General features: G+C 46.0%; 2 protein-coding genes across 2 annotated transcripts; one reads left to right on the top strand and one right to left on the bottom strand.

Moving 5' to 3' along the window:
* Positions 1–2514: 2514 nt before the first annotated feature.
* LOC121860381 (putative neural-cadherin 2) lies at positions 2515–25459 on the bottom strand. The gene is made up of 13 exons (XM_042357500.1): positions 25030–25459; positions 24348–24713; positions 23698–23987; positions 16049–16149; positions 8762–8923; positions 8140–8325; positions 7400–7578; positions 5970–6159; positions 5725–5831; positions 5414–5542; positions 4784–4990; positions 4283–4525; positions 2515–4099 (listed from the first exon to the last, which is right to left on the bottom strand). Exons 4-13 carry the CDS (start codon positions 16144–16146, stop codon positions 4026–4028), a joined length of 1575 nt encoding a protein of 524 aa, XP_042213434.1. The 5' UTR covers positions 16147–16149; positions 23698–23987; positions 24348–24713; positions 25030–25459; the 3' UTR covers positions 2515–4025.
* On the top strand, positions 21300–23889 carry LOC121860384 (putative uncharacterized protein ENSP00000383309). Its single transcript, XM_042357502.1, has 3 exons — positions 21300–21424; positions 21510–21750; positions 21841–23889. The coding sequence occupies exons 1-3, from the start codon at positions 21300–21302 to the stop codon at positions 23887–23889; spliced, it is 2415 nt and encodes an 804-aa protein (XP_042213436.1).
* Positions 25460–25595: the final 136 nt, after the last annotated feature.

Raw genomic sequence — 25595 nt, 5'->3', positions numbered from 1 at the left:
TAGACCTCTATTCACAGTACTCTGTAGTGGCTACTCTCCTACAACTTCAACTGAGCTCCAGCCGCCTCCGACCAGCCAATCGGCGTGCAGCCAAAAAAAAAAATCGAAAAATGCTAGTGACAGGAAGAGGTTCGGGAAGAATAAAGGGAGGATTGAAGAGTGAACTTAGGAGGAGAGACAGATGCAGTGGCCTAAGCACCACTTGCGTGAGGATTATAGATGGAGGCAGCAGCAACAACTCGCCTGGACGCGGCCAGGGGCGACAAGACGAAGCCAGGCTAACGTCAGGTCAAGCGTCAGGTGCGTGTTGGGTTGGGCAATGGATGTTCAGTGCTTGGTCGGCAGTTGTGTTTTTGGTTTCTTGTGTGGAGATGTCTTGGTCTTCTTAAGCTTGATGTCGATTTCTTCTCACTCTTCTCCTCTTCTTGCTCTCTTGAAGTGTCCATTCGTTTGTGTTTGGGTCTTGTTGTTCGTCTTCCTCGTGTATTAAGTCCTCATAGGTGTGGAAGAAGTCAGAGGGTGAGGCTGACCCGTGGGCTTCAGCTCCACAGGCCACGTGGTGTTCTTGAGTTCTGTGGTGGGCGTCTTCTCTTGAGTTTTCTTTTCTTGGTTTCCTTTTCTGCTGGTTTTCTTTTCTTGGGAGCGTACAGCAAGGAGGGCCTCTTTGTAGCTCAGTTTTCTCCAAGACGAGCCTTGGCTACCCTGCATTCTCTCCTTCCATCTAGAGAGGCAGGTCCGGTCGGCAGTGTGGGCCTACAGGCAGCATTTTTTCTCTTTGTTGGGGCAGACCGTGTAGCGGTGTCCAGGGCTGCACATGGAGCAGGTGTCTTCCTGCGCCTCACACTTGTTTACAGTGTGTGTCCATAGTGCTGGCATTGTAACACCGTTTCCGGTCTGCAGTAGGGCTTGACTGGCACAGTTACCCACACCAGCTGAGCCCTTGGGTAGGGTGGAGTGTGGTGTCCAATGAACAGTGGTGTCGGACAGCTTCTTCACAGCTTGGAGCCTGCTGCTCATGAGAACTCCTCAGCTCTACTTTGTCATGGGCAATTTGGCGTGGGAATTACTTCAGGATTGTATCCCCATGTAAATAAGCATTTTAAAGGAATACCGTTGATGTCTGGGATCTCCAGCAGCGAGCTGAGCGGGCATGCCGCCTACTCGACGAAGGTGATGTGATGTCACCATGGAGCTTTAGGCGTTCACCTTGAGCCCCAAAGATCCGGTAGCTCAAACTTCTGGAACTAGGAGGTTTGAACAGCAGGGCAGGTCGGCTTGTCGGACATATCGCGCCACGACATAACTATTAACCGTTCATGGTGAAGAGGGTTAGAAGTGGATGCTGATGATGCGTGCAGCCGTCGATCAGAAATGCTAGTGACATGAGGGGAAGGAGGTTCAGGAGAATAAAGGGAGGATTGAAGTGAATTTTAGGAGAGAACAGATGCAGTGGCTAAACACCGCTTGCGGTGAGGATTATAAGATGGAGGCAGCAACTTCGCCCGGACGAGGCTGTTTTCGGGCTCGCCAGGCTAGCGTGGAATAGCGTCAGGTGCGTGTTAGGTTGGGCAATGGATGTTCGAGGTCTTGGTCAGCGATTGTGGTTTGGTTTCTGCTTGTGGAGAGTTGTCTTGGTCTTCTTAGCTTGATGTCGATTTCTTCTCCACTCTCCTCCTCTTCTTGCTCTCTTAGGTATCCCATTCGTTTGTGTTTGGGTCTTGTTGTTCGTCTTCCTGGTGTATTAAGTCTCATAAGGTGTGGAAGAAGTCAGAGGAGGTAGAGGTTGACCCGTGGGCTTCAGCTCCACACCCGGGCACACCCGCGTGGTGTTCTTGGTTCTATGTGGTGGGCCTTCTCTTGATTTTTCTTTTTCTTGATTTTTCTTTACTGTTTTTTCTTTTCTTGTGATTCATTAGCTTCAAACTTCTGGAGAACTAGGAGGTTAAGTTTCTTGGGGCAGGTCGGCGTGTCCGGACGTATCCGCGCCACGTTATCAAACTCGTAACAGTTCATGGTGAGAGAGGGTTAGAGAGTGTGACTGTGCGTACAGCCAGCTACGCCGAGAGACTAGGTCTATGCAGAGGACGTAGGGGTACGATCGCCGACTTAGTCTCGACCATCAACCTCCAGTTCAGGATCAGAGCGTTTCACACCTTACGCTTAAGCCGCTGTGATTGGTCCTCTCGCTACGCCCACGACGTTGGCTTTGGTTCATAATCACCGAATAAGGTAGTTTGGAGAGATTTGCCTTGTTCTAAACTTTTTAAAGTCTACCTCTGAAAGATTGCTCCTTTTGTCTGTACCGACCATATGTATAATATAATTATAAGGTATATGGTCGTTTTGTCCACGAAATAAAAAAACAATAATATTTATTTGAATCTACGTATGTATTTTTAGCCATCATTAGGTAAAAACCTTTATTTTGTCCTTGGCCTTACCTTTTCATTCATGCTGAAATTATGATGACTCATTACCTCATCAGCTTACACAGGTTAAGGAAATACATCTGGAAACAACATCTTAACATTTTTATTAGTCAGATAAACTTTAGAAAAATACAAAACTCACATCCAGCTAGTCACCCTATTATACAGCTTTCCAATAATTTATTTTTGATGTTCCTTTAGTTATAAAAATTTCTTTAGCTAATATGTAATGTTTTGCCTCAAGTTTTCAATGATTTTTTCATGGTAATACCTTGTCTTTACGACTGTCTTAACTGCTTTACGTTTTTTCTCACTTCAAAACTGTCCAATACTATTTCTAATTCACTCCAAGTACAACTCTTACATGTTCAACTCTGCAAATACTAAACGTTCACAACACTCATAATGAACAATCACCAGCAGGATGTTGATCTTTATAATTTTAAGACATCATCATCTATGTGTGGAGTGTGTGTGTATGTGTGTTACTATTGTACGACTTAAAAACATTCAACGTGATGTTAACAGATTTAGAATAACTCTTATATGTTAGAATTATAAGGCACGACATACAGACACAAAAACGCACATATATACACACACAAACAAACATGGAGTTCTGTTTGTTTGTTATGACAGCAATCTCTTCCCATCACACCAAAACAAACATTCATGATATTTTGGTACAATCCCGTATTTCATTATTTACTGCAATAGCAAGGAAACTTTTTCTCTAGTTCTGTCACGTTGGAACAACTCATTTGGAAAACGTTTTCACTTGCCTGTCTAGAGTCACCTTCCATAGGTCATACATACATACATACACACAAACATACATACATAGTGCACGTCGCTCCATGACACTCAACAATACACCCATCTCTTGTCATTCAGTACACGGGGTTTCGCTTGTCACCAGAAACCACAATTTTCGAAACGGCAAATATTACAAACTTACATCAATACGAAAAGATTTTTTCATACACATAAACAACAGAGAGGCCAGCTGCTGACAAAGGCTACGTTAGAGAAGCACAGAAGCAATTTGTTACAACTTTTTTATCTATGCGGAATGTTAAGTGTGTGGTGGTGGTACAGGCTTAATTAATGGCTCTCTCTGCCTCAGGTGATGCGGAGAGAGAGAGAGAGAGAGAGAGAGAGAGAGAGAGAGAGAGAGAGAGAGAGTGTGTGTGTGTGTTTTGCACCAGAACACCAAGATAGAAATCATTACTATGACAAATCAACTGACTATTGATATACAGTATACTATTAGGAATGCAAATCACAGTAAACACTAACAATTTCTGGACATTTTTTTTCTTTTTCTCATAAATTTATATACTTCCAACAGAACCATTATTTATTTCGAAAGGCACTCGATGTAGACATGGACGCAGGTTTGGTTGCATTTCCTGGTAAGAGCTTCCCAGTTAAGCCATCGGTGATCGCTGATGAGATCACATCGAAGTAAACAGTGTGTGTGGTTGTATCATTATCTGCTAAACTGGAAGAACGAATAACAGTTGCGTCTGATGGAGAGGCGTTTGGTTTGGTTGTGGCTGTTGATGATTGGCTGGACTGTGACCCATTCGTGTGTCAGGACTCCAGCATGTGCGCCACCTCACGGAACCCACCCAGGAACTTGGCACTTCCGCTGCAACTCTCCAGACCTAAGGAGATCATAATGATTAAACCTGAAGCGATAGTGATATAGTGAAGACGATGGATACAACTTATTATCATTCACTATTATTATAGGTAACATCGTTATATGTATAACTATAAACTGTACAAGTTTCCCTTCAACATTGGTGGGGAGACATAATAAGAATATTTTCTCAAGGAAGACTTACAGGAGGAGAGTGACCCCGGGGAGGAGCCGTCACCTTCATAAGCATAGTTCCTCAGGTCGTCCCCGGCAGGAGGGTTACCAACTCCTTCCTTGATGGTGCCGTTTTGTTTCTTCGTCTCGAGCGCCGGTCTCTCTTTGCCTCCCCCATGCTCGACGTCTGAGGTGGCAGCTAAGGCACCGCACCGCTTCTGTTCCTCCATGCTGCTGGTCTCTGAAGCTGCGTCCACCTGCAGGACGTCCACGTCTGGTCGAGAAGGAAAGTGCCTTTATTTTTACTAAATCAATCTTTGTTTCAAATATCACAATGAAGATAGATTCAGGATCAAGACACAACAGTCATTACACGCGCTTAAATCAACCCAAAATTATACACCAGCTTTTGTGATTTTAAAATATGAAAAAAGTTGATGCGCTGGGAATGTCAGTTGCTTGTTGAGTTCAAAGATACGTGTAGTGGTAGCAACATCTGCTTGTAGTACCCCAGCAGGAGGTCGTAAATCACCTGCGATATTAGGGTTCTTGGCCCAGGCTGGTTGTCCGTTGGCTTTGGGCAGCTTGAGGAGCTGTAGCTCCAGCAGGTTGGGTGTGTGGCTGCAGGGCGGAGACACCTTTTCTTTACAGGTGACGGTGTGGTTCTTGTCACCAGTGCCCCCCCTGCGTAGTGCTGATCGTCGGTGGTGTTGATGCAGCAAGAAGGCGCAGATCAGCACTGTAGGGAAACAAATACGTGTCACAGCTACTTCTGTAGCTGGCAAAATACTTTGCTGTGTCTACAATTTCCATTTATGATTCAAATTGAATATTTGGTAGAACTAGAAACTGGGGTAGACGCACCAAAATAATAGGTCTATACCGTATACAAATTAACCAAAAATATGACATTCGAAAAACTAACCAACTCTTGATGTTGTGGTGATCAACATGATGGATCATAACTGTGTGTGAACACGTAGTTACAGAAAAAAAGATTATATTTCACTTCCACATCATACCGAGGGGGGAGTAAAAATATGCAAGATTGGCAAACCGTTAAATGTAAGCTTATGTTATCTTACTCCTTGGAATATTAAACAATTAATAAAATATTACCAGTACAGGTATTAACTTGATGCAAAGAAGATCTGACACTCACGGAGGAGGAAGGTGCACCACACGACTATGGCCACCAGCGCCGCCAGGGAGAGTTTTAGTGAAGTCTCTCCAACGTCAGGCAGGTGACAGTGCTGTCCATTGAACCCAGCTGGACAGGAACACACGTAGCCTGGCATAGGACATGGAAATATAGTCAGCGCGAGCATATTAATAAGTACAATATCGGTGCTTGGGTCTATCATAAACTTTTGTCTTTCTGTATACAACGGTAACAATACAAACTCATGTCAGAAAGGTATTCAGGAATTCACAAGCCAGGTACTATGTGCGCACACACACACACACACACACCTGGCTGGGTGTTGAAGCAGGAGCCACTGTTGAGGCAGGGCTGCCACACACACTCGTCCACGTCGTCACAGGTCTGGCTGGTGGTCAACATACGTCCCTCACCACACCTGCTCTCACAGGAAGAACACCTCACATTATACTCTCCCCATTTATTACAATATTCTAGAGAAAACAAAACAAATTCTGGTAAAGAACATGAATGTCGACGACTTAAACTGTAGAAGGATCAGTACTTTGGTACAGACCCGCAGTGGTAGGACCTCCAGGTGTCGACGCAGGAGAGAGGATCTCTACAGGACACGTTGGCACAGGCAGGAGGGGCGCCACATCCCTGTTCCACACCTTTCAACACGCTCGCCTGACCCCACGCCGTGCTGTTGACCGCTGGGGGAAGTGGCACACCGTGACCCGAGATTCGCAGGTCGTCCATACACCCTGAAGGTGGGACCAAGGATGTGTACTGTATGTACGAGGGTGTTTCTCATACACAATGATCCACAACTGGCTGATGCATCACAAAGGAATATCTCACATTATAATTATATGCTCCACTGCTATGTCTAAGCAGTGTATGTATGTCTGTGAAATTGTATGTGTATCTACTGTATGTATTTGTGAGTGTTTATTTATATGTATCATATGTGTGTCAGCATGAACTACGCGTATTGACAAACAGACACTTTTCTGTTGTCATAGATTTGTCATCATGGTAGTGACTATCATCACCCACCATCATGGTAGTGACCATCATCACCCACCATCATGGTAGTGACTATCATCACCCACCATCATGGTAGTGACTATCATCACCCACCATCATGGTAGTGACTATCATCACCCACCATCATGGTAGTAACTATCATCACCCACCATCATGGTAGTAACTATCATCACCCACCATCATGGTAGTGACTATCATCACCCACCATCATGGTAGTAACTATCATCACCCACCATCATGGTAGTGACTATCATCACCCACCATCATGGTAGTGACTATCATCACCCACCATCATGGTAGTAACTATCATCACCCACCATCATGGAGTAACTATCATCACCCACCATCATGGTAGTGACTATCATCACCCACTATCATGGTAGTGACTATCATCACCCACCATCATGAGTAACTATCATCACCCACCATCATGGGAGTGACTACATCACCCACTATGGTAGTGACTATCATCACCACCATCATGGTAGTGACTATCATCACCATCATGGTAGTGACTATCATCACCACCATCATGGTAGTGACTATCATCACCCACCATCATGGTAGTGACTATCATCACCCACCATCATGGTAGTAACTATCATCACCCACCATCATGGAAGTAACTATCATCACCCACCATCATGGTAGTGACTATCATCACCCACCATCATGGTAGTGACTATCATCACCACCATCATGGTAGTAACTATCATCACCCATCATGGGTACTATCATCACCCACCATCATGGTAGTGACTATCATCACCACCATCATGGTAGTGACTATCATCACCCACCATCTGTCTTTCACCATCATGGTAGTAACTATCATCACCCACCATCATGGTAGTAACTATCATCACCCACCATCATGGTAGTAACTATCATCACCCACCATCATGGTAGTAACTATCATCACCCACCATCATGGTAGTAATTATCATCACCCACCATCATGGTAGTCTCTATGGATGTTGTAAACGGTGACGCCAGCATATTCTGGTGTCCCCCCAACATGGACGCCCTCCTGACCGTCCACCTCCAGCAGCTGGCGTCCTTCTAACACGACGGAGGCGTTGTACAGGTCACCATCTCCGTCGTCCACCGTCAGGAAGGTCGCCGACCCGTACCTGTTAATACACCTAAGCGTCAGCGGCTGTCTTTCTTGTCTCACACACACACACACACACACACACACACACACACACACACACACATTTAATATAAAACAATGCCTCTCTCAAAATAATGTATCCAACTATATTGAAAAAGTATGTTATTGTAATGTAGGTTTCTGTTTTTTGACGTTACATGAAGATTCGACACCTCAGCTTATTTCACATGATCATTAAACACCCAATCATGTTAGTTTAGGCTATGTTAGATTAAGTTAGGGTATGTGAGGCTAGACTGTGTTAAGCTAGGTTGGTTTAGGTTAGGTTACATTAAGCTGTGTTAAGCTAAGTTAGGTTAGGTTAGTTAATCTTAAGGTGAAATAAGCTGGGGGTGCTAATCTTCAGGTGATACGAATAGACTGATAAAATCAGGGAGACTCCTATAAAAATTTTAATGCATTTTTCCTTAACGTCCTCTTGACGATATAAAAAAAAGAGAAATACTAAATCAAAATAGTTTCCAGAACCAGGAAGTGCAAATACTATCTGGCACTAAGGTAACGAACGCCTAAGTACCTCGCAGCAGTGAGCGAGTGCCAGTGACCGTCGGTGAGAGAGGCCCGGGAGAGGCAGAGAAGTGGAGGGTCGAGGTTGCAGGCGGCACCACACACCCTCCCACCCACCACCTCCACCGACCAGCTGTCACGACTTTCTTGAGACGCCACCGCTACCAGCTGTCCTCTTCTTTTCCACGTCCTGAACCTGCAGCACAACACCAGTTCATAGTTGCCTCCATACTGTTATTGGTGTGTGTGTGCGCGCAAAAAGTATAACTATTCTTTAAAACCCCAACATATAGAGATACATAAATATTCAGGTGGGCCGAATCGGGATACATTACCCCAAAAAACCTGAAGTGCACCCATGAGATCTACACACATACTGTACTATGAACGTCTCCTTTACAAATTTCAAAGATCCCGTGAGCATTAGCCCAAGCTTATTTTACCTGAAGATTAAACACCCTAGTGCTACCTGGGGGGTTAATTTGGGATGAGTTAGGTTAGCGTTAAGGTGTATAATTATCAGGTGAAATAAGGCGGGGTGTCTAATCTCCACGTGATATGATTGAAAAATACAACAATATTTTCCCAACGCTGAGGACCTGAAGTAAGCTCCTGAAGCAGTCGTTGTGTACCTGAGGGAGATGGAAGTGGTGTAGCCGAGGGGGGTGAAGGAGAGAGCCAACTTGACATAGCTGTTGAGCAGGAAGGTGGTGGGTGTCGTGGGTGTGGCACAGCTTGCGCCACCCCACCCTAGCTGACAGTCACACCGCAGGGACCCGGGTGAACCTTGGCACCTACACGAGGGAGAGAGAGGAGGTTAGTGTTGGGTATAAAGTAGTTGAGGGGAAGCTTGCGCGCGCGCGCACACACATACACACACACACTGAAACAATCACACAAAAAGACAGCAATACGCACACAGGTTAGCGTGGATTAAGTTATGTGTAGCATTAGGGTAATTAATCATCAGGTGATCCTAAAACTCTTTAATAGTCCAAGCAACAAAATAATACTGCCACGGCAGCTCAGGTGTAGAATCAACGGTCCCGTAATTTTCTTTTTTAATTAGCGGCACCTAACACCACCTGCCTCTTAACACGCCCTACCTACCTACCTACCTCAGTAGCCACTACCTGTCCACCTCTCACAACACCTGTCTACCTGTCTCACAACACCTCTCCACCTGTCTCACAATATCTGTATTCCTGTCTCACAACACCTGTCTACCTGTCTCACAATACCTGTCCACCTGTCTCACAATACCTGTCCACCTGTCTCACAACACCTGTCTACAACCTCTCCAGCTGTCTCCCACAATACCTGTCTCACAACACCTGTCTACCTGTCTCACAACACCTCTCCACCTGTCTCACAATACCTCTCCACCTGTCTTACAACTCTCCACCTGTCTCACAATACCTGTCTACCTGTCTCCCCACACCTCTCCCCTTCCCCAAATACCTGTCCACCTGTCCCCTGCCTGTCTACCTGTCTCCCAACACCTCTCCACCTGTCTCCCAACACCTCTCCCCATCTCTCCTCACCTCTCCACCTGTCTCCACAACACCTCTCCACCTGTCTCTCACAACACCTCCACCTGTCTCCACAACACCTCTCCCACCTGTCTCACAACACCACACCTGTCTCAACACCTCTCCACCTGTCTCACAATACCTGTCCACCTGTTCCACAATACCTGTCCACCTGTCTCACAACACCTCTCCACCTGTGTCAACACTGTCCACCTGTCTCACAACACCTCACCATCTGTCTCACACTCTTTCCACCTGTCTCACAATACATGTCCAACTGTCTCCACAACACCTGTCTCCAACACCTCTCCACCTGTCCCAAAATACATGTCCACCTGTCTCACAACACCTCTCCACCTGTCTCACAATACATGTCCACCTGTCTCACAACACCACTCCACCTGTCTCACAACACCACTCCACCTGTCTCACAATACCTGTCCACCTGTCTCACAACACCTGTCTACCTGTCTCACAATACCTCACCTGTTCCCATGCACTCTCCACCTGTCTCACAACACCTCTCCACCTGTCTCACAACACCTCTCCACCTGTCTCACAAAAACCTGTCCACCTGTCTCACAACACCTCTCCACCTGTCTCCACAACACCTCTCCACCTGTCTCACAATACCTCCACCTGTCTCACAATACCTGTCCACCTGTCCCACAATACCTGTCCACCTGTCTCACAACACCTCTCCACCCCTGTCTCACACAACACCACCCACCTGTGTCACCATACCTGTCCACCTGTCGCACAACACCACCATCCGTCTCACAACACCTCTCCACCTGTCTCACAATACATGTCCAACTGTCTCACAACACCTCCACCTGTCTCACAATACATGTCCACCTGTCTCACAACACCTCTCCACCTGTCTCACAATACATGTCCACCTGTCTCACAACACCACTCCACCTGTCTCACAACACCACTCCACCTGTCTCACAACACCTCTCCAACCTGTCTCACAATACCTATCTACCTGTCTCACAACACCTGTCTACCTGTCTCACAACACACCTGTCTCACCTGTCTCACAATACCTATCTACCTGTTTCACAATACCTGTCTACCTGTCTCACAACACCTGTCTACCTGTCTCACAATACCTATCTACCTGTTTCACAATACCTGTCTACCTGTCTCACAACACCTGTCTACCTGTCTCACAATACCTATCTACCTGTTTCACAATACCTGTCTACCTGTCTCACAACACCTGTCTACCTGTCTCACAATACCTATCTACCTGTTTCACAATCACTTCACCTGTCTCACAACACCTGTCTACCTGTCACAACACCCACAACCTTTAAAAAAAGCAGTTTATTCGAGGGAAAATGACTCGGTAATTAAACCAAGAACAACAGACATAAAATTCTTATGTCATTGAGGATGGATCACCTGAAGATTAGGCTCCCATGATTATTTCACCTGATGAATAAACACCCGAACGCTATCTGAGGAGGGTTAGATTAGAGTAATTAATCATCAGGTAGGTGGGGGTGCCTAATCTTCATGTGATCCTTAGACTCTTGACAGGTTATTCGAAATAAAAGTTAACACGTAGATGACATTTACTCGAAATTACGAAGATAAGATCCTTATTCAGTCCTATTTAGGAGGAGGGACGCGGCATGAGGACCTGAGGGAGGCGGTATAAGGACCTCCCTTTTCGTTTCCTGGGGCAGGCGAGGTCGAGGGCGCCACCCAAGGGTCGTAATGTGCAGTCACCCTAGCGAGCGTTGCCGCCATGTTCGAGTTTTGCTAATAACACGGGGACACATTCGTTTACGTGGCTCTGTCAAGCTTAGATGCTTCATTACTGCTGAGATGACATTCCTTAGCTCTCTGGGAGGTGAGGAGGAGAGGGAAGCGAGGGTTGAAGAGGAGGAGGAGGAGAAGAGGGAGTTTTAAAAGAGGAGTAGGAGGAGAGAGAGAGGAGGAGGAGGAGAAGATTCTGTCAATTTATAAACATTTTCGCTCTCTTAAACATTCGTATCATCTTTACTATCACTAAAGTTTGGTTAGGTTAGGTTAGGTAAGGCAGGGTTTACAAGTAAGGGAACTTTTAGTAATGATGATAATAAAACTTTTGACTAGTAATAGTACTTAATAAAAATCGATAGTGGTACTAATATTTGTAAGTAGTAGTAGTAGTAGATTATAAAAAAGTAGTAGTAGTAGCCTATGACGTCAATCACGCCATGGTGTGCAAGAAAAGGGGCTTCATATGCATGAGGCATGACGAAGTAAGGGATCTCACAGCAAATATGTTGAAGGGAATCTGCCGTGATGTCATGGTAGAACCGACCCTCCTTCCATTGGACGGTGAGATCTTCCAACATAGGACTTCAAACACATCCAACGAAGCCCGTGTTGACGTCAGTGCTCGAGGATTCTGGACGCAGGGACAGCTAGCCTTTTTCGACATCATAATTTTTTATCCCATGGCTGCATGTCATCGTAACTTAGCTCTCGATGCTGCACACAAGAGAAACGAGAACGACAAGATAAGGGCATAGGGGAGAGAATTCAGAACGTTGATCAAGGCAGCTTCACTCCTCTAGTGTTCACAACCTCTGGTGGGATGGGACCAAGTACAAGATGCTTCTACGCCAGACTCGCAGAGGTGATATCCGAACAGAAGCAGCAGCCCAGAAGTTATGTTACAGCCTGGATGAGATGTCGACTGTCCTTCTCTCTCCTTCGGTCGGCTTTGCTCTGCCTCAGGGGAACGAGAGCATCGGCCCCAAAGCCGACAACAGTTGCAGATATTGACGATGAGGCTACAGTCACTGAATGCCACATAGATCTGCGGCTCAACTAACTCAACACAGCAGGATAGCTACTTATGTATTAGGATATTTAATATTAAGGTAATAAAATGGTGGCGAAGGAATGGCTATTGGGGGAGGCTGGAGGCCGTTTAGAAAAAAAGTGGTAGTAGTAGTTAATTTTAAGGTAATAAAATGGCGGCGAAGGTGTGGCTATTGGGGGAGGCTGAAGGCCATATTTAAAAAAAATAAAAAAATAGTAGTAGCAGTAGCAGTAGTAGGTGGTGCTGGTGGAGGGACGATTGGGGGATATCTCCGGGTTTTTCGTCTAAAACCGAGGTCTTAATAGGGACAACCAGCCAGAATCGCCGGAATTATTACTTGTGAATGTGTAGTGCGTCAAGTGATCACAGTGTCGTCCACCTGTGGGCCTCCTGAGTGATAATTATTGGAGAGCTGGGGACTGTATAGCAGGTGGCGCCTATGTTGCTAAGTGCCACATAGGCCGTGGTTTGTAACCCGAGCAGGTCAAGGGTGGCAACGGTCCCGCCCCATCTCACCCGTCGGCCAGTACACCAAAACTTACCCTCCCTCCCTTCTCAAACCACAACCATCTACCTCTCCCACTGCCCTCCTTCCCAGGTCAACATAATGGCTGGGAAATGTCAGTGCTCAGGGCGGAACCAGAAATGCACAACCTGTATTTGTGTGAGAAGTAATACACGATGTGTGGGTTGTAGGAAAGAGACCAAATGTCACAATCCCTACGCGAGGGATCCATCAACTGATGATATGTCAGACGATAGTAGTGAACCCACTCAGTCGGAAAATACTGTTCATGAGGGAATGACATACAGTCAAAAATTGAAAGGCATGTCGGGGCAAGATGCAGAGAAGTGGGTCAAAGAAACCGACTCAGAAGTGGTCAGGCGGTCACCAGCTAACCTTTTTGAACCACCCAAGTGTGCGGCCACCAAAGAAATGATCCGGGAGATGACTTGCCTCAATCAATACCTGACGACAGCCCGGCCCCACTAGCACTTCAGATAAAACCTCATCTATTCTGTCAGAGGACACACGCAAGAGAAAAAGAAAATGTGGCAGCAATGAAGAGAAGACTGACAATATGGCAGAAAGGCTCCTTGATGATCTCTTACACGAGGCACTTGCAGGAGTCTAAAATTCATAGCAGACGGAAAGCAAAACTCTGATGATGTTGCCAGAAAGTTGGGAAACAAGATGCGTGTAAGAAAAGTGTCTTCCAAGAGCTCTCACAGAGGAAACTTCCGGTGGTGTGCTGCCAATAAACCGAGAGACATTACTACAACCGAAGGAAAATCATCCCCCTGCAAGTGCAAAGAAATGCTTCAGGTTCCAGGGTTCCTATATCTCTCCAAATGCTGTCATGTTCGAGAAAATAAGAGGAGGGATGTGAAAGGCACTGAAAACACAAGGAGGGGCAGTCCCTTTAGGCCTGGATGCAGACGGTTAGAGAGTCATCCTCAGCACTAACAAGTTTGGTGACACAAGTGATCTCGGTAATACACTTGCAAGAAAGCTAGCAACCTCGTGCTGCCATCACCTCCATGTTCTGACGGCCTGCCGCCTCATCCCCATAAAAAATCCAGGATGTAGGCCTATAGGAGGAAGTGCTGAGACGGATCACCAGAAAATGCATAATGGAGGTGGTAAATGATGATGTCAGGTGCTGCAGGGAACCTGCAAGTATTTGCTGTCCACCAGGCTGGAGGGAGTTCACGCCACGAGAAATATATTTGCGCAGCGTGATTGTGAAGTTGTTTCCAGGTTGACGCTTCCAACGCATTCAACATAATCAACCATAAGGCAGTGGCTTATGCTGATGACCTTACAGGAGCAGAAAAAGTGTAGGATATCAAAAAGTGGTGGGACATGGTAACATCACATGGTCCACAAATAGGGTATCACCCAAATGCCAGCGAGTCCTTCCTCATTGTGAAACCAGGATTCTATGAACGGGCAATGGGGGTGTTCAACGGAAGTGAGGTCAAAATAACTAAGGATGGCCAAAGACACCGAGGTGCGGTAATCGGCCAAGTATGTAAGAGAAAGTAAATGAGTGGGTGAAGGAAATCCAAGCTCTGTCTGATATTGCTAAAACAGAGCCACATGCGGCTTTTGCAGCATTCACCTATGGAATTATCTGATGCGCACTATCCCTGATATCGGACCCCTCCTCCACCCTCTGGAAGAAGCCATCAACGTCATTTTAATTCCAAAATTAGTGAAACATCCACTTAACCTTCACAGCCTCTCACTACCACCGAGACTGGGAGGAATGGGAATGACCGATCCAGAGGAACTTGCTGCCACCAAACATCAGAACTCAGTCAAGCTCACGGCAGCCCTCACTGAGCACATAAGTGAGGTGGATACCTATGAATTAAACAAAATTCGACGGTCCATTACAACAGAATGGCAGAACACCCAAAGTGATAAACTGCAACAACTGATGCTGCAATTGCCAGAGAACCTGAAAAAAGTAGCTTATAGCACAGGAGGTGGGCGCCTCGAACTGGCTAACAACGTTACCGATAAGAGCAAGAGGTTTCAGCCTTAATAAACAAGAATTCACAAATGCCATTACTCGAAGGTACGTTTAGTAGAAGGTTTGCCCCCCAATGCGTGTATGGGTCATCCTACAATATTGACCACGCTATGGTGTGCAAGAAAGGGGACTTCATATGCATGAGGCATGACGAAGTAAGGGATCTCACAGCAAATTTACTGAAGAAAATATGCCACGACGTCACGGTGAGAACCTCCATCACAGGACTTCCAACACATGTCAGTGCTCGGGGATTCTGGACGCGGGGACAGCGAGCCTTCTTTGATGTCAGGATATTCGACCCTATGGCCGCATGTCACCATAACTTGTCTTTGAGGCTGCACACAAGAGGAACGAGAATGACAAGATTAAGGCATATGCACAGATAATTCAGAATGTGGATCAGGGCAGCTTCACTCCTCTGGTGTTCACACCCTCTGGTGGGATGTGACCAAGTGCAAGACGCTTCTACGCAAGACTGGCGGAGGTGTTGTCTGAGCAGAAGCAGCAGCCCAGAAGCCACGTTGCACCGTTGAGATGTCGACTGTCCTCTCTGCTTAGGTCTGCATTGCTTTCCCTCAGGAGAACGAGATCGTCGGCACAGTCGCAGATATTGACTATGAGGCAACAGTCACTGAATGCCGCATAGATCTGCAGGTTAAATAACTCAACACAGCTAAGGAACCTACTTTTGTATTCGGGTGTTTATTTAATTTAAGGCAATATAATGGCGGCGAAGGTGTGGCTATTAGAGGATGGCTTAAGAAGTACTAGTAGTACACCTCAAACTACACTGTCAAAGGGATTTCATTACCAGAACTATGAGGAAATATTCTTCCTAAACTTAATACCATCAGCAAAAATAATTTCACGGGTCAGGGTGGTGAGAGGTGAGGTAGGAGAGGTGAGGGAAGACAGGTGAGGGAAGACAAGTGAGGGAAGACAGGTGAGAGTCATTAGGGAGAGGGGGCGTGAAAGAACTCTCATTTTATGATCACACACACACTCACTAACCTGCCGTGAAGGCCGCAGTACAGGCCGCTGGAGAGACAGTCAGAAGCAGGACATCCGGGGGAGCTGGCGCGACTAAGAACACCACTACCCAGATCCATCAACTGAAAGAAAAACACGAATTTTACGTCATAATAACCCGCGTCTTGCATTTTGAGGAACATGTCAACACCCAGAGAGATGGTCCCTTGTAGCCTCATATATTATGACAAATGATAAACATTAGTATGGCAGGATAAACATCTGGATCACGTGACGATTAACTCTCCCTTAGCTTATTTCACCTTATGATCAACCACCCTAACGCAACCTAACCCTAATCTAGCGTTACCTAACACAACCTAATTTAATCTAACCTAACGCAACCTAATCTAATCTAACCTACCGTAACGTAATCTATTCTTGCCAAATAAGTTTTGTTAGACATAAATTCTGATGCACTTCTAATGTTTGTCAATAATCACGAAAAAAAGAATTATCGTTTATTGCTTGAAATGACTCGTACATGTTCATTTACAAATAAAACTACATAGAAAGGTTTTCTCTCCACTTTGATGTTTTTAATTCAAATAAAACGCTAAAAATATATATTCCCCAACACTGGCACAATTTAGTTAAGGCTTTGAGGTACACCACTCACATCAAATATGGCTGCCAGGGCGTCCATGTTCGCTGAAACTATTAACTTCCCTGAATAAAATGGCTGGCGGTACACTAACACCCCCAGCTAACACATTAATATTTCACGTATATATACAGGACGTCTCAAAAATGTGTACACACTGCCGAACAGATTTTCGTGGAGGTTACAGAAATTCTTGTATTCCATCAGCAACACTGTCCTCACATATTACATAAGCAACATTGTCTTCACGTATTACATAAGCAACATTGTCTTCACGTATTACATAAGCAACATTGTCTTCACGTATTACATAAGCAACATTGTCTTCACATATTACATCAGCAACATTGTCTTCCCGTATTACATAAGCAACATTGTCTTCCCGTATTACATAAGCAACATTGTCTTCACGTATGACATAAGCAACATTGTTCTGCATTACATAAGCAACATTGTCTTCACTTATTACATAAGCAACATTGTCTTCACATATTACACCAGCAACATTGTCTTCGCATTACTTCAGCAACATTGTCTTCACGTATTATATAAGCAACATTGTCTTCACGTATTACATAAGAAACATTGTCTTCACGTATTACTTCAGCAACATTGTCCTCACGTATTACATCAGCAACATTGTCGTCACGTATTACATCAGCAACATTGTCCTCACGTATTACATCAGCAACATTGTCTTCACATATTACATCAGCAGCATTGTCCTCACGATACATAAGCAACATTGTCCTCACGTATTACATCAGCAACATTGTCTCACGTATTACATCAGCAACATTGTCCTCACGTATTACATCAGCAACATTGTCCTCACGTATTACATCAGCAACATTGTCCTCTACGCATATCAGCAGCAACATTGTCCTCACGTATTACATCAGCAACATTGTCTCACGTATTACATCAGCAACATTGTCCTCACGTATTACATCAGCAACATTGTCTTCACGTATTACATCAGCAACATTGTCCTCACGTATTACATCAGCAACATTGTCCTCACGTATTACATCAGCAACATTGTCCTCACGTATTACATCAGCAACATTGTCCTCACGTATTACATCAGCAACATTGTCCTCACGTATTACATCAGCAACATTGTCCTCACGTATTACATCAGCAACATTGTCCTCACGTATTACATCAGCAACATTGTCTCACGTATTACATCAGCAACATTGTCCTCACGTATTACATCAGCAACATTGTCCTCACGTTACATCAGCAACATTGTCCTCACATATTACATCAGCAACATTGTCCTCACGTATTACATCAGCAACATTGTTCTCACGTATTACATCAGCAACATTGTCCTCACGTATTACATCAGCAACATTGTTCTCACGTTTACATCAGCAACATTGTCCTCACGTACATCAGCAACATTGTCCTCACGATTACATCAGCAACATTGTCCTCACGTATTACATCAGCAACATTGTCCTCACGTATTACATCAGCAACATTGTCCTCACGTACAACATCAGCAACATTGTCCTCACGTAACATCAGCAACATTGTCCTCACGTATTACATCAGCAACATTGTCCTCACATACATCAGCAATTCTCGATTACATCAGCAACATTGTCCTCAGTATTACATCAGCAACATTGTCCTCACGTATTACATCACCAACATTGTCCTCACATATTACATCAGCAACATTGTCTTCCCGTATATATAAGCAACATTGTCTTCACGTATTAGATACAACATTGTCTTCACTTATGACATAAGCAACATTGTCTTCCGTATTACATAAGCAACATTGTCTTCCCGTATGACATAAGCAACATTGTCTTCCCTGATACATAAGCAACATTGTCTTCCCTGTATTACATAAGCAACATTGTCTCCGATTACATAAGCAACATTGTCTCTGTATTACATAAAACATTGTCTTCCCTGATTACATAAGCAACATTGTCTTCCCGTATTACATAAGCAACATTGTCTTCACGTATGACATAAGCAACATTGTCTTCCCGATTACATAAGCAACATTGTCTCCGTGACATAAGCAACATTGTCTTCCTGTATTACATAAGCAACATTGTCTTCCGCATACATAAGCAACATTGTCTCCCGTATTACATGCAACATTGTCTTCCTGTATACATAAGCAACATTGTTCTCTGTATTACATAAGCAACATTGTCTTCCCGTATTACATAAGCAACATTGTCTTCCTGTATATATAAGCAACATTGTCATAACGTATTACTTCAGCAACATTGTCTCACGTATTACATCAGCAACATTGTCCTCACGTATTACATCAGCAACATTGTCCTCACGTATTACATCAGCAACATTGTCCTCACGTATACATCAGCAACATTGTCTCACGTATTACATCAGCAACATTGTCTCACGTATTACATCAGCAACATGTCCTCCGTATTACATCAGCAACATTGTCCTCACATATTACATCAGCAACATTGTCTTCACGTATTACATCAGCAACATTGTCCTCACGTATTACATCAGCAACATTGTCCTCACGTATTACATCAGCAACGTTGTCCTCAATTACATCAGCAACATTGTCCTCACGTATTACATCAGCAACATTGTCTCACGTATTACATCAGCAACATTGTCCTCACGTATTACATCAGCAACATTGTCCTCACGTATTACATCAGCAACATTGTCCTCACGTATTACATCAGCAACATTGTCCTCACGTATTACATCAGCAACATTGTCTCACGTATTACATCAGCAACATTGTCCTCACTATTACATCAGCAACATTGTCCTCACGATACATCAGCAACATTGTTCTCGTATTACATCAGCAACATTGTCCTCACGTATTACATCAGCAACATTGTCCTCACGTATACATCAGCAACATTGTCTCAATTACATCAGCAACATTGTCCTCGTATTACATCAGCAACATTGTCCTCACGTATTACATCAGCAACATTGTCCTCATATTACATCAGCAACATTGTCCACGTATTACATCAGCAACATTGTCCTCACGTATTACATCAGCAACATTGTCCTCACGTATTACATCAGCAACATTGTCCTCACATATTACATCAGCAACATTGTCCCACGTATTACATCAGCAACATTGTCCTCAGTATTACATCAGCAACATTGTCCTCACATATTACATCAGCAACATTGTCCTCGTATTACATCAGCAACATTGTCCTAACATATATCAGCAACATTGTCCTCACGTATTACATCAGCAACATTGTCCTCACGTATTACATCAGCAACATTGTCCTCACGTATTACATCAAAACATTGTCCTCACGTATTACATCAGCAACATTGTCCTCACGTTTTGATGCATGTGCGAGGTGTCTCATTGTTGCTGTTGTTATCATAAAAACACACGGGATCTGACGGAAATAAAATAGTATGTCTAACTTTTTTCTAAGACATCATTATTATGGTACGTTGTTTATGTTGGTACTGCACGATTTCTGGTGAAGAAGTTGAATCGCTACAAACATGTTTCGAGAGCATGAGGATTACCCGATGATTCGGTCGCTGGATTGAGACGGAAAAAACCCGAATATTGGATAAAATTATATTTTCACACTTTCTAGATAGTTTAAAATTGTCCCAGGAAGTAACAGTAAGGAAGAAGCTGGCCGAAAAAGAGGGACTATTGTGTGCTTGGTGTGGAACTATCGTCAGACGCTAACTACTTTCATCCTCCCACCGGTGAGTAATTAAGTATACCAATTACCAATCGCCTCGGTCACCCACACCGCTCCTTGCTCATGAGTTGGCAGGCGTCCCTGAGATATTTAACGCTTGATTTTTCTTTCGATCGGGAGGGAAGGAGACTCACGCCACAGCATACAATATAATCATATACTTCCTATGTCATTCTCCTGCCTCCCTCCCTCCCTCCCTCCCTCACACACACGTCAAACAACATTAAACTGTTGCATTTGTTCATCTCATCACATATGTGAGGCAGCTCAGGTTTAGACCGAGGAAACAGCAATAAAACAGATAGTATTGTTGTTTTGTGGCGATAATTTCACCAGATTAGGTGTGCGCACCCTAGCCAGTGATTCACTGCGGGGGGCCTCGCGCCCTCCTGTTTTTAGACCAGTGATTTACCTCCCTGTTCATCACCATTTGTTTCTGTCTCGTTCTCTCCTTCTCTTTCTATTTATCACTTCAGTTTATTATCCTCTTTCCTGTAATTGTTTCATTTCTGCGTCTGTTAACTCCATGAATGCGAATCCTGACTCTCAAACTGATTTACTGACTCAGCAAGATAAATTCTTTTGTTTAATGTCATCGTGATGGAGAAAGATTATTACAGCAATTATATTTTCAGATCAGAGTGACAATGTGGCAACTTAACGTAACACAAATCTTTAAAACGCAAAAACAACCTCATCATAGATAATCAGGAGAGGAAGGAGACAGGCAGACGAGTGAACAGTTAGACAGACGCTGAGAAGAATGACCGACGTTAAAAGGATTTGACAAAAACACAGTACAGTTTTGTAAGGCGTTTGGCAGTCCCACACGCACGGTTAGCCTTTAACATCCAGGAACAAGGCATCACACACAAAATATTGAAGTGGATTAACAACCATGCCCTCCAGAAGTGTCACTCTTAACAGTGCCCTCCAGAAGTGTCACTCTCAACAGTGCCCTCCAGAAGTGTCACTCTTAACAGTGCCCTCCAGAAGTGTCACTCTCAACAGTGCCCTCCACAAGTGACACTCTCAACAGTGCCCTGCACAAGTGTCACTCTCAACAGTGCCCTCCACAAGTGTCACTCTCAACAGTGCCCTCCCACAGTGTCACTCTCAACAGTGCCCTCCAAAGTGTCACTCTCAGCAGTGCCCTCCACAAGTGTCCTCTCAACAGTGCCCTCCAGAAATGTCACTCTCGCAGTGCCCTCCAAGTGTCACTCTCAACAGTGCCCTCCAGAAGTGTCACTCTTAACAGTGCCCCTCAGAAGTGTCACTCAGCAGTGCCCTCCAGAAGTGTCACTCTTACAATTGCCCTCAAGTGTCACTCTCAGCAGTGCCCTCCGCAGGCACCTCAACAGTGCCCTGCACAAGTGTCACTCTCAACAGTGCTCTAAGTGTCACTCTCAGCAGTGCCCTCAAAGTGTCACTCTCAACAGTGCCCTCCACAAGTGTCACTCTCAACAGTGCCCTCCACAAGTGTCACTCTCAACAGTGCCCTCAGAAATGTCACTCTCAACAGTGCCCTCCACAAGTGTCCTCTCAACAGTGCCCTCCACAAGTGTCACTCTCAGCAGTGCTCTCCCGAGTGTCACTCTCAACAGTGCCCTCCAAAGTGTCACTCTCAGCAGTGCCCTCCAGAAATGTCACTCTCAACAGTGCCTCCAGAAATGTCACTCTCAACAGTGCCCTCCACAAGTGTCACTCTCAACAGTGCCCTCCAAAAGTGTCACTCTCAAGCAGTGCCCTCCACAAGTGTCACTCTCAACAGTGCTCTCCACAAGTGTCACTCTCAACAGTGCCCTCCACAAGTGTCACTCTCAGCAGTGCCCTCCACAAGTGACACTCTCAGCAGTGCCCTGCACAAGTGTCACTCAACAGTGCTCTCCAAAGTGTCACTCTCACAGTGCCCTCCAAAAGTGTCACTCTCAACAGTGCCCTCCACAAGTGTCACTCTCAACAGTGCCCTCCAAGTGTCACTCTCAACAGTGCCCTCCAGAAGTGTCACTCTCAACAGTGCTCTCCACAAGTGTCACTCTCAGCAGTGCCCCCCACAAGTGTCACTCTCAACAGTGCCCTCCACAAGTGTCACTCTCAACTGTGCCTCCACAAGTGTCACTATCAACAGTGCCATCACAAGTGTCACTCTCAACAGTGCCCTTCACAAGTGTCACTCAACAGTGCCGTCCACAAGTGTTACTCTCAACAGTGCCCTCCACAGAGTCACTCTCAACAGTGCCCTCCACAAGTGTCACTCTCAGCAGTGCCCTCCACAAGTGTCACTCTCAACAGTGCCCTCCACAAGTGTCACTCAACAGTGTCTCCACAAGTGTCACTCTCAACAGTGCCCTCCACAAGTGTCACTCTCAGCAGTGCCCTCCACAAGTGTCACTCTCAACAGTGCCCTCCACAAGTGTCACTCTCAACAGTGCCCAACACAAGTGTCACTCTCAACAGTGCCCTCCACAAGTGTCACTCACAACAGTACCCTTCACAAGTGTCACTCTCAACAGTGCCCTCCACAAGTGTCACTCTCAGCAGTGCCCTCCACAAGTGACACTCTCAACAGTGCCCTCCACAAGTGTCACTCTCAACAGTGCCCTCCAGAAAAGTCACTCTCAACAGTGCCCTCCAAGTGTCACTCTCAACAATGCCCTCCCACAAGTGTCACTCCCAACAGTGCCCTCCACAAGTGTTACTCTCAACAGTGCCTCACAAGTGTCACTCTCAACAGTGCCCTCCACGTGTCACTCTCAACAGTGCCCTCCACAAGTGTCACTCTCAGCAGATGCCCTCCACAAGTGTCACTCTCAGCAGTGCCTCCACAAGTGTCACTCTCAACAGTGCCCTCCACAAGTGTCACTCTCAACAGTGCCCTCCTCAAGTGTCACTCTCAACAGTGCCGTCCACAAGTGTCACTCTCAACAGTGCCCTCCAGAATTGTCACTCTCAACAGTGCCCCCAGAAGTGTCACTCTCAACAGTGCTCTCCACAAGTGTCACTCAACAGTACCGTCCACAAGTGTCACTCTCAACAGTGCCCTCCTCAAGTGTCACTCTCAACAGTGCCGTCCACAAGTGTCACTCTCAACAGTGCCCTCCATAAGTGTCACTCTCAACTGTGCCCCTCCACAAGTGTCACTCTCAACAGTGCCTCCACAAGTGTCACTCTCAACAGTGCCTTCCATGTGTCACTCTCAACAGTGCCCTCCACATGTGTCACTCTCAACAGTGCCCTCCACAAGTGACACTCTCAACAGTGCCCTCCACAAGTGTCACTCCAACAGTGCCACTCACCTCTCCGTTCACTCTGAGGTTCCTGATACATCCCCGGAAGTGAGGTGGGCGGAGGCGCGGTGGGTCACCATGCAGGATGTGGGCGGGGAGAGAGTAGGCCAGCCCGCCCACCTGCAGAGGCCCATCTGTGTTGAGGACGCGGGTGGACCTGGGCAATCTGGCTGCACCCCGGCAGGTGTGGGCGTCGGGTAGAGTAGGCGGGGTAGAGTGGTTGTGGGCGGGACTTGAGGGCAGGTGGGCGGGTCGTCGAGGCTCCCACCCGTACACATGTCCACAATCATCTCCACCAGCTGAGGGAGAGTTGGAGGTGGTGACTGGAGGGTGACTGGTGGGTGATGGAGGGGGATGAAGGGAAGGAGATGAAGGAGGAGGAAGTGAGAAAAAGAATGGGAGGGGAGAGATGGAGGAAGAGAAGGTGAGGCAAAAGAATGGGAGAGAGGACGACGATAACAGTCAGTATATTGACCCAGGGTTGTGGTACAACTATTAAAAATTGTATTCACTTTCTGATGGAGACTTCCTTCTTTGTCGTCTCTCCAATCTTTAAATCTCTTTATTAAATCTATTAATAAATCCATTTACTTTTCAGAGAAGTAAAAGTTTCTCTTCGTTTACCTTCAGTGTTTTGTGACCTGTACTGAGTTACTCACCTGGTCCTTCCAGATGAGGTCGATCCTGTGCCAGGTGTTATCAGCGAGAGAGTAGGAGGCGTTAAGGGCCAGGGTGACGGGCCGCCCCCAGGTCCAGCAGGAGGGGGGCGGCCCTGACGCAGCTCCAGCAGCAGCAAGTCACTAACAGTCCTGTCGCCCTGGTCTGGCCCGGAGTACAACAGTGTGGCTGCCCCAGACCTGGTGAGCACCTCCATACTCAGGTGGACCTCGGTACAGGGCGGGATGGGCGGCACCCACGCCCACCCGCCCAATAAGGTGGCCCCGCCAACACCGCCTCCACCACCCTCAAAGTGTCTGATGATCACCTTACAGCGGGACCCCCATGTGTGGTGAGGACAGATACACCTGTGGGTGAATATGACCGGACAATATGTGTTAATTGACTAAACAGTACACGACAAATACAACATATTATTATTCAGTAAATATTGACGTGAATTATCTAAAGTATACTCGTGTTGTTATTTTAGCCTCGTCTAGAACCATCATATTATTATATTCTCAACTTAATCAGTTATAAGTCTGACTGAGCACAGTACGGGAGCTGTCTACCTTACAGCAGCACCTTATGAGTCTGATAGTTCAGTCATTTCCCTGAGCTTCAGGTACTACGAAACACACTTGTGAACTAGTGACTGGTGTATAGGTGTTCTCCACTCACCTGGTGCCTTTAGGTGTGACTAAACACCTGCCACCGTTGAGGCAGGTGTAGGGGGTGCAGATGGTGTGGTAGACGGGTATGATGTTGCCACAGCCACAGGTAGTGAGGATCTCCACCCGAGGACCCGACACAGTCGACGTGTTGGCGTCCACCACACTGAACCCTTCACCCAGGGCGGCCCGCACCCGCCCCGTCCTCACACCTGTTAGCGGCCTGTAGGGAGGCTTTACGAGCTGTCTTGTTGACGGCGGCCTCCTCCTCGCTGATGACGTGAACGATCTCATGACAGGTACCCACGCCCACATCTCGTACACTCACGCCCAAGATAGCACTCAGCTGCCACACGAGAACACATAACACCAGCCAATCAACTAGATCACTTCAGTAAGCATTAAAATAGCACCATTCCATCCCCCTACCTCCTCCTCCATCACTCCTCCCTACCTCCACCCACATCGCTCCTCTACCTCCTCCTCCATCCTCCTCCTACCTCCTCCCCACATCGCTCCTCCTACCTCCTCCTCCATCCTCCTCCCTACCTCCTCCTCCATACTCCTCCCATCCTC

This window comes from Homarus americanus, unplaced genomic scaffold (assembly GCF_018991925.1).
Source record: "Homarus americanus isolate GMGI-L3 unplaced genomic scaffold, GMGI_Hamer_2.0 scaffold8484, whole genome shotgun sequence".
Taxonomy (NCBI): Eukaryota; Metazoa; Arthropoda; class Malacostraca; order Decapoda; family Nephropidae; genus Homarus; species Homarus americanus.
This window is presented reverse-complemented; position numbering and strand designations above follow the sequence as displayed.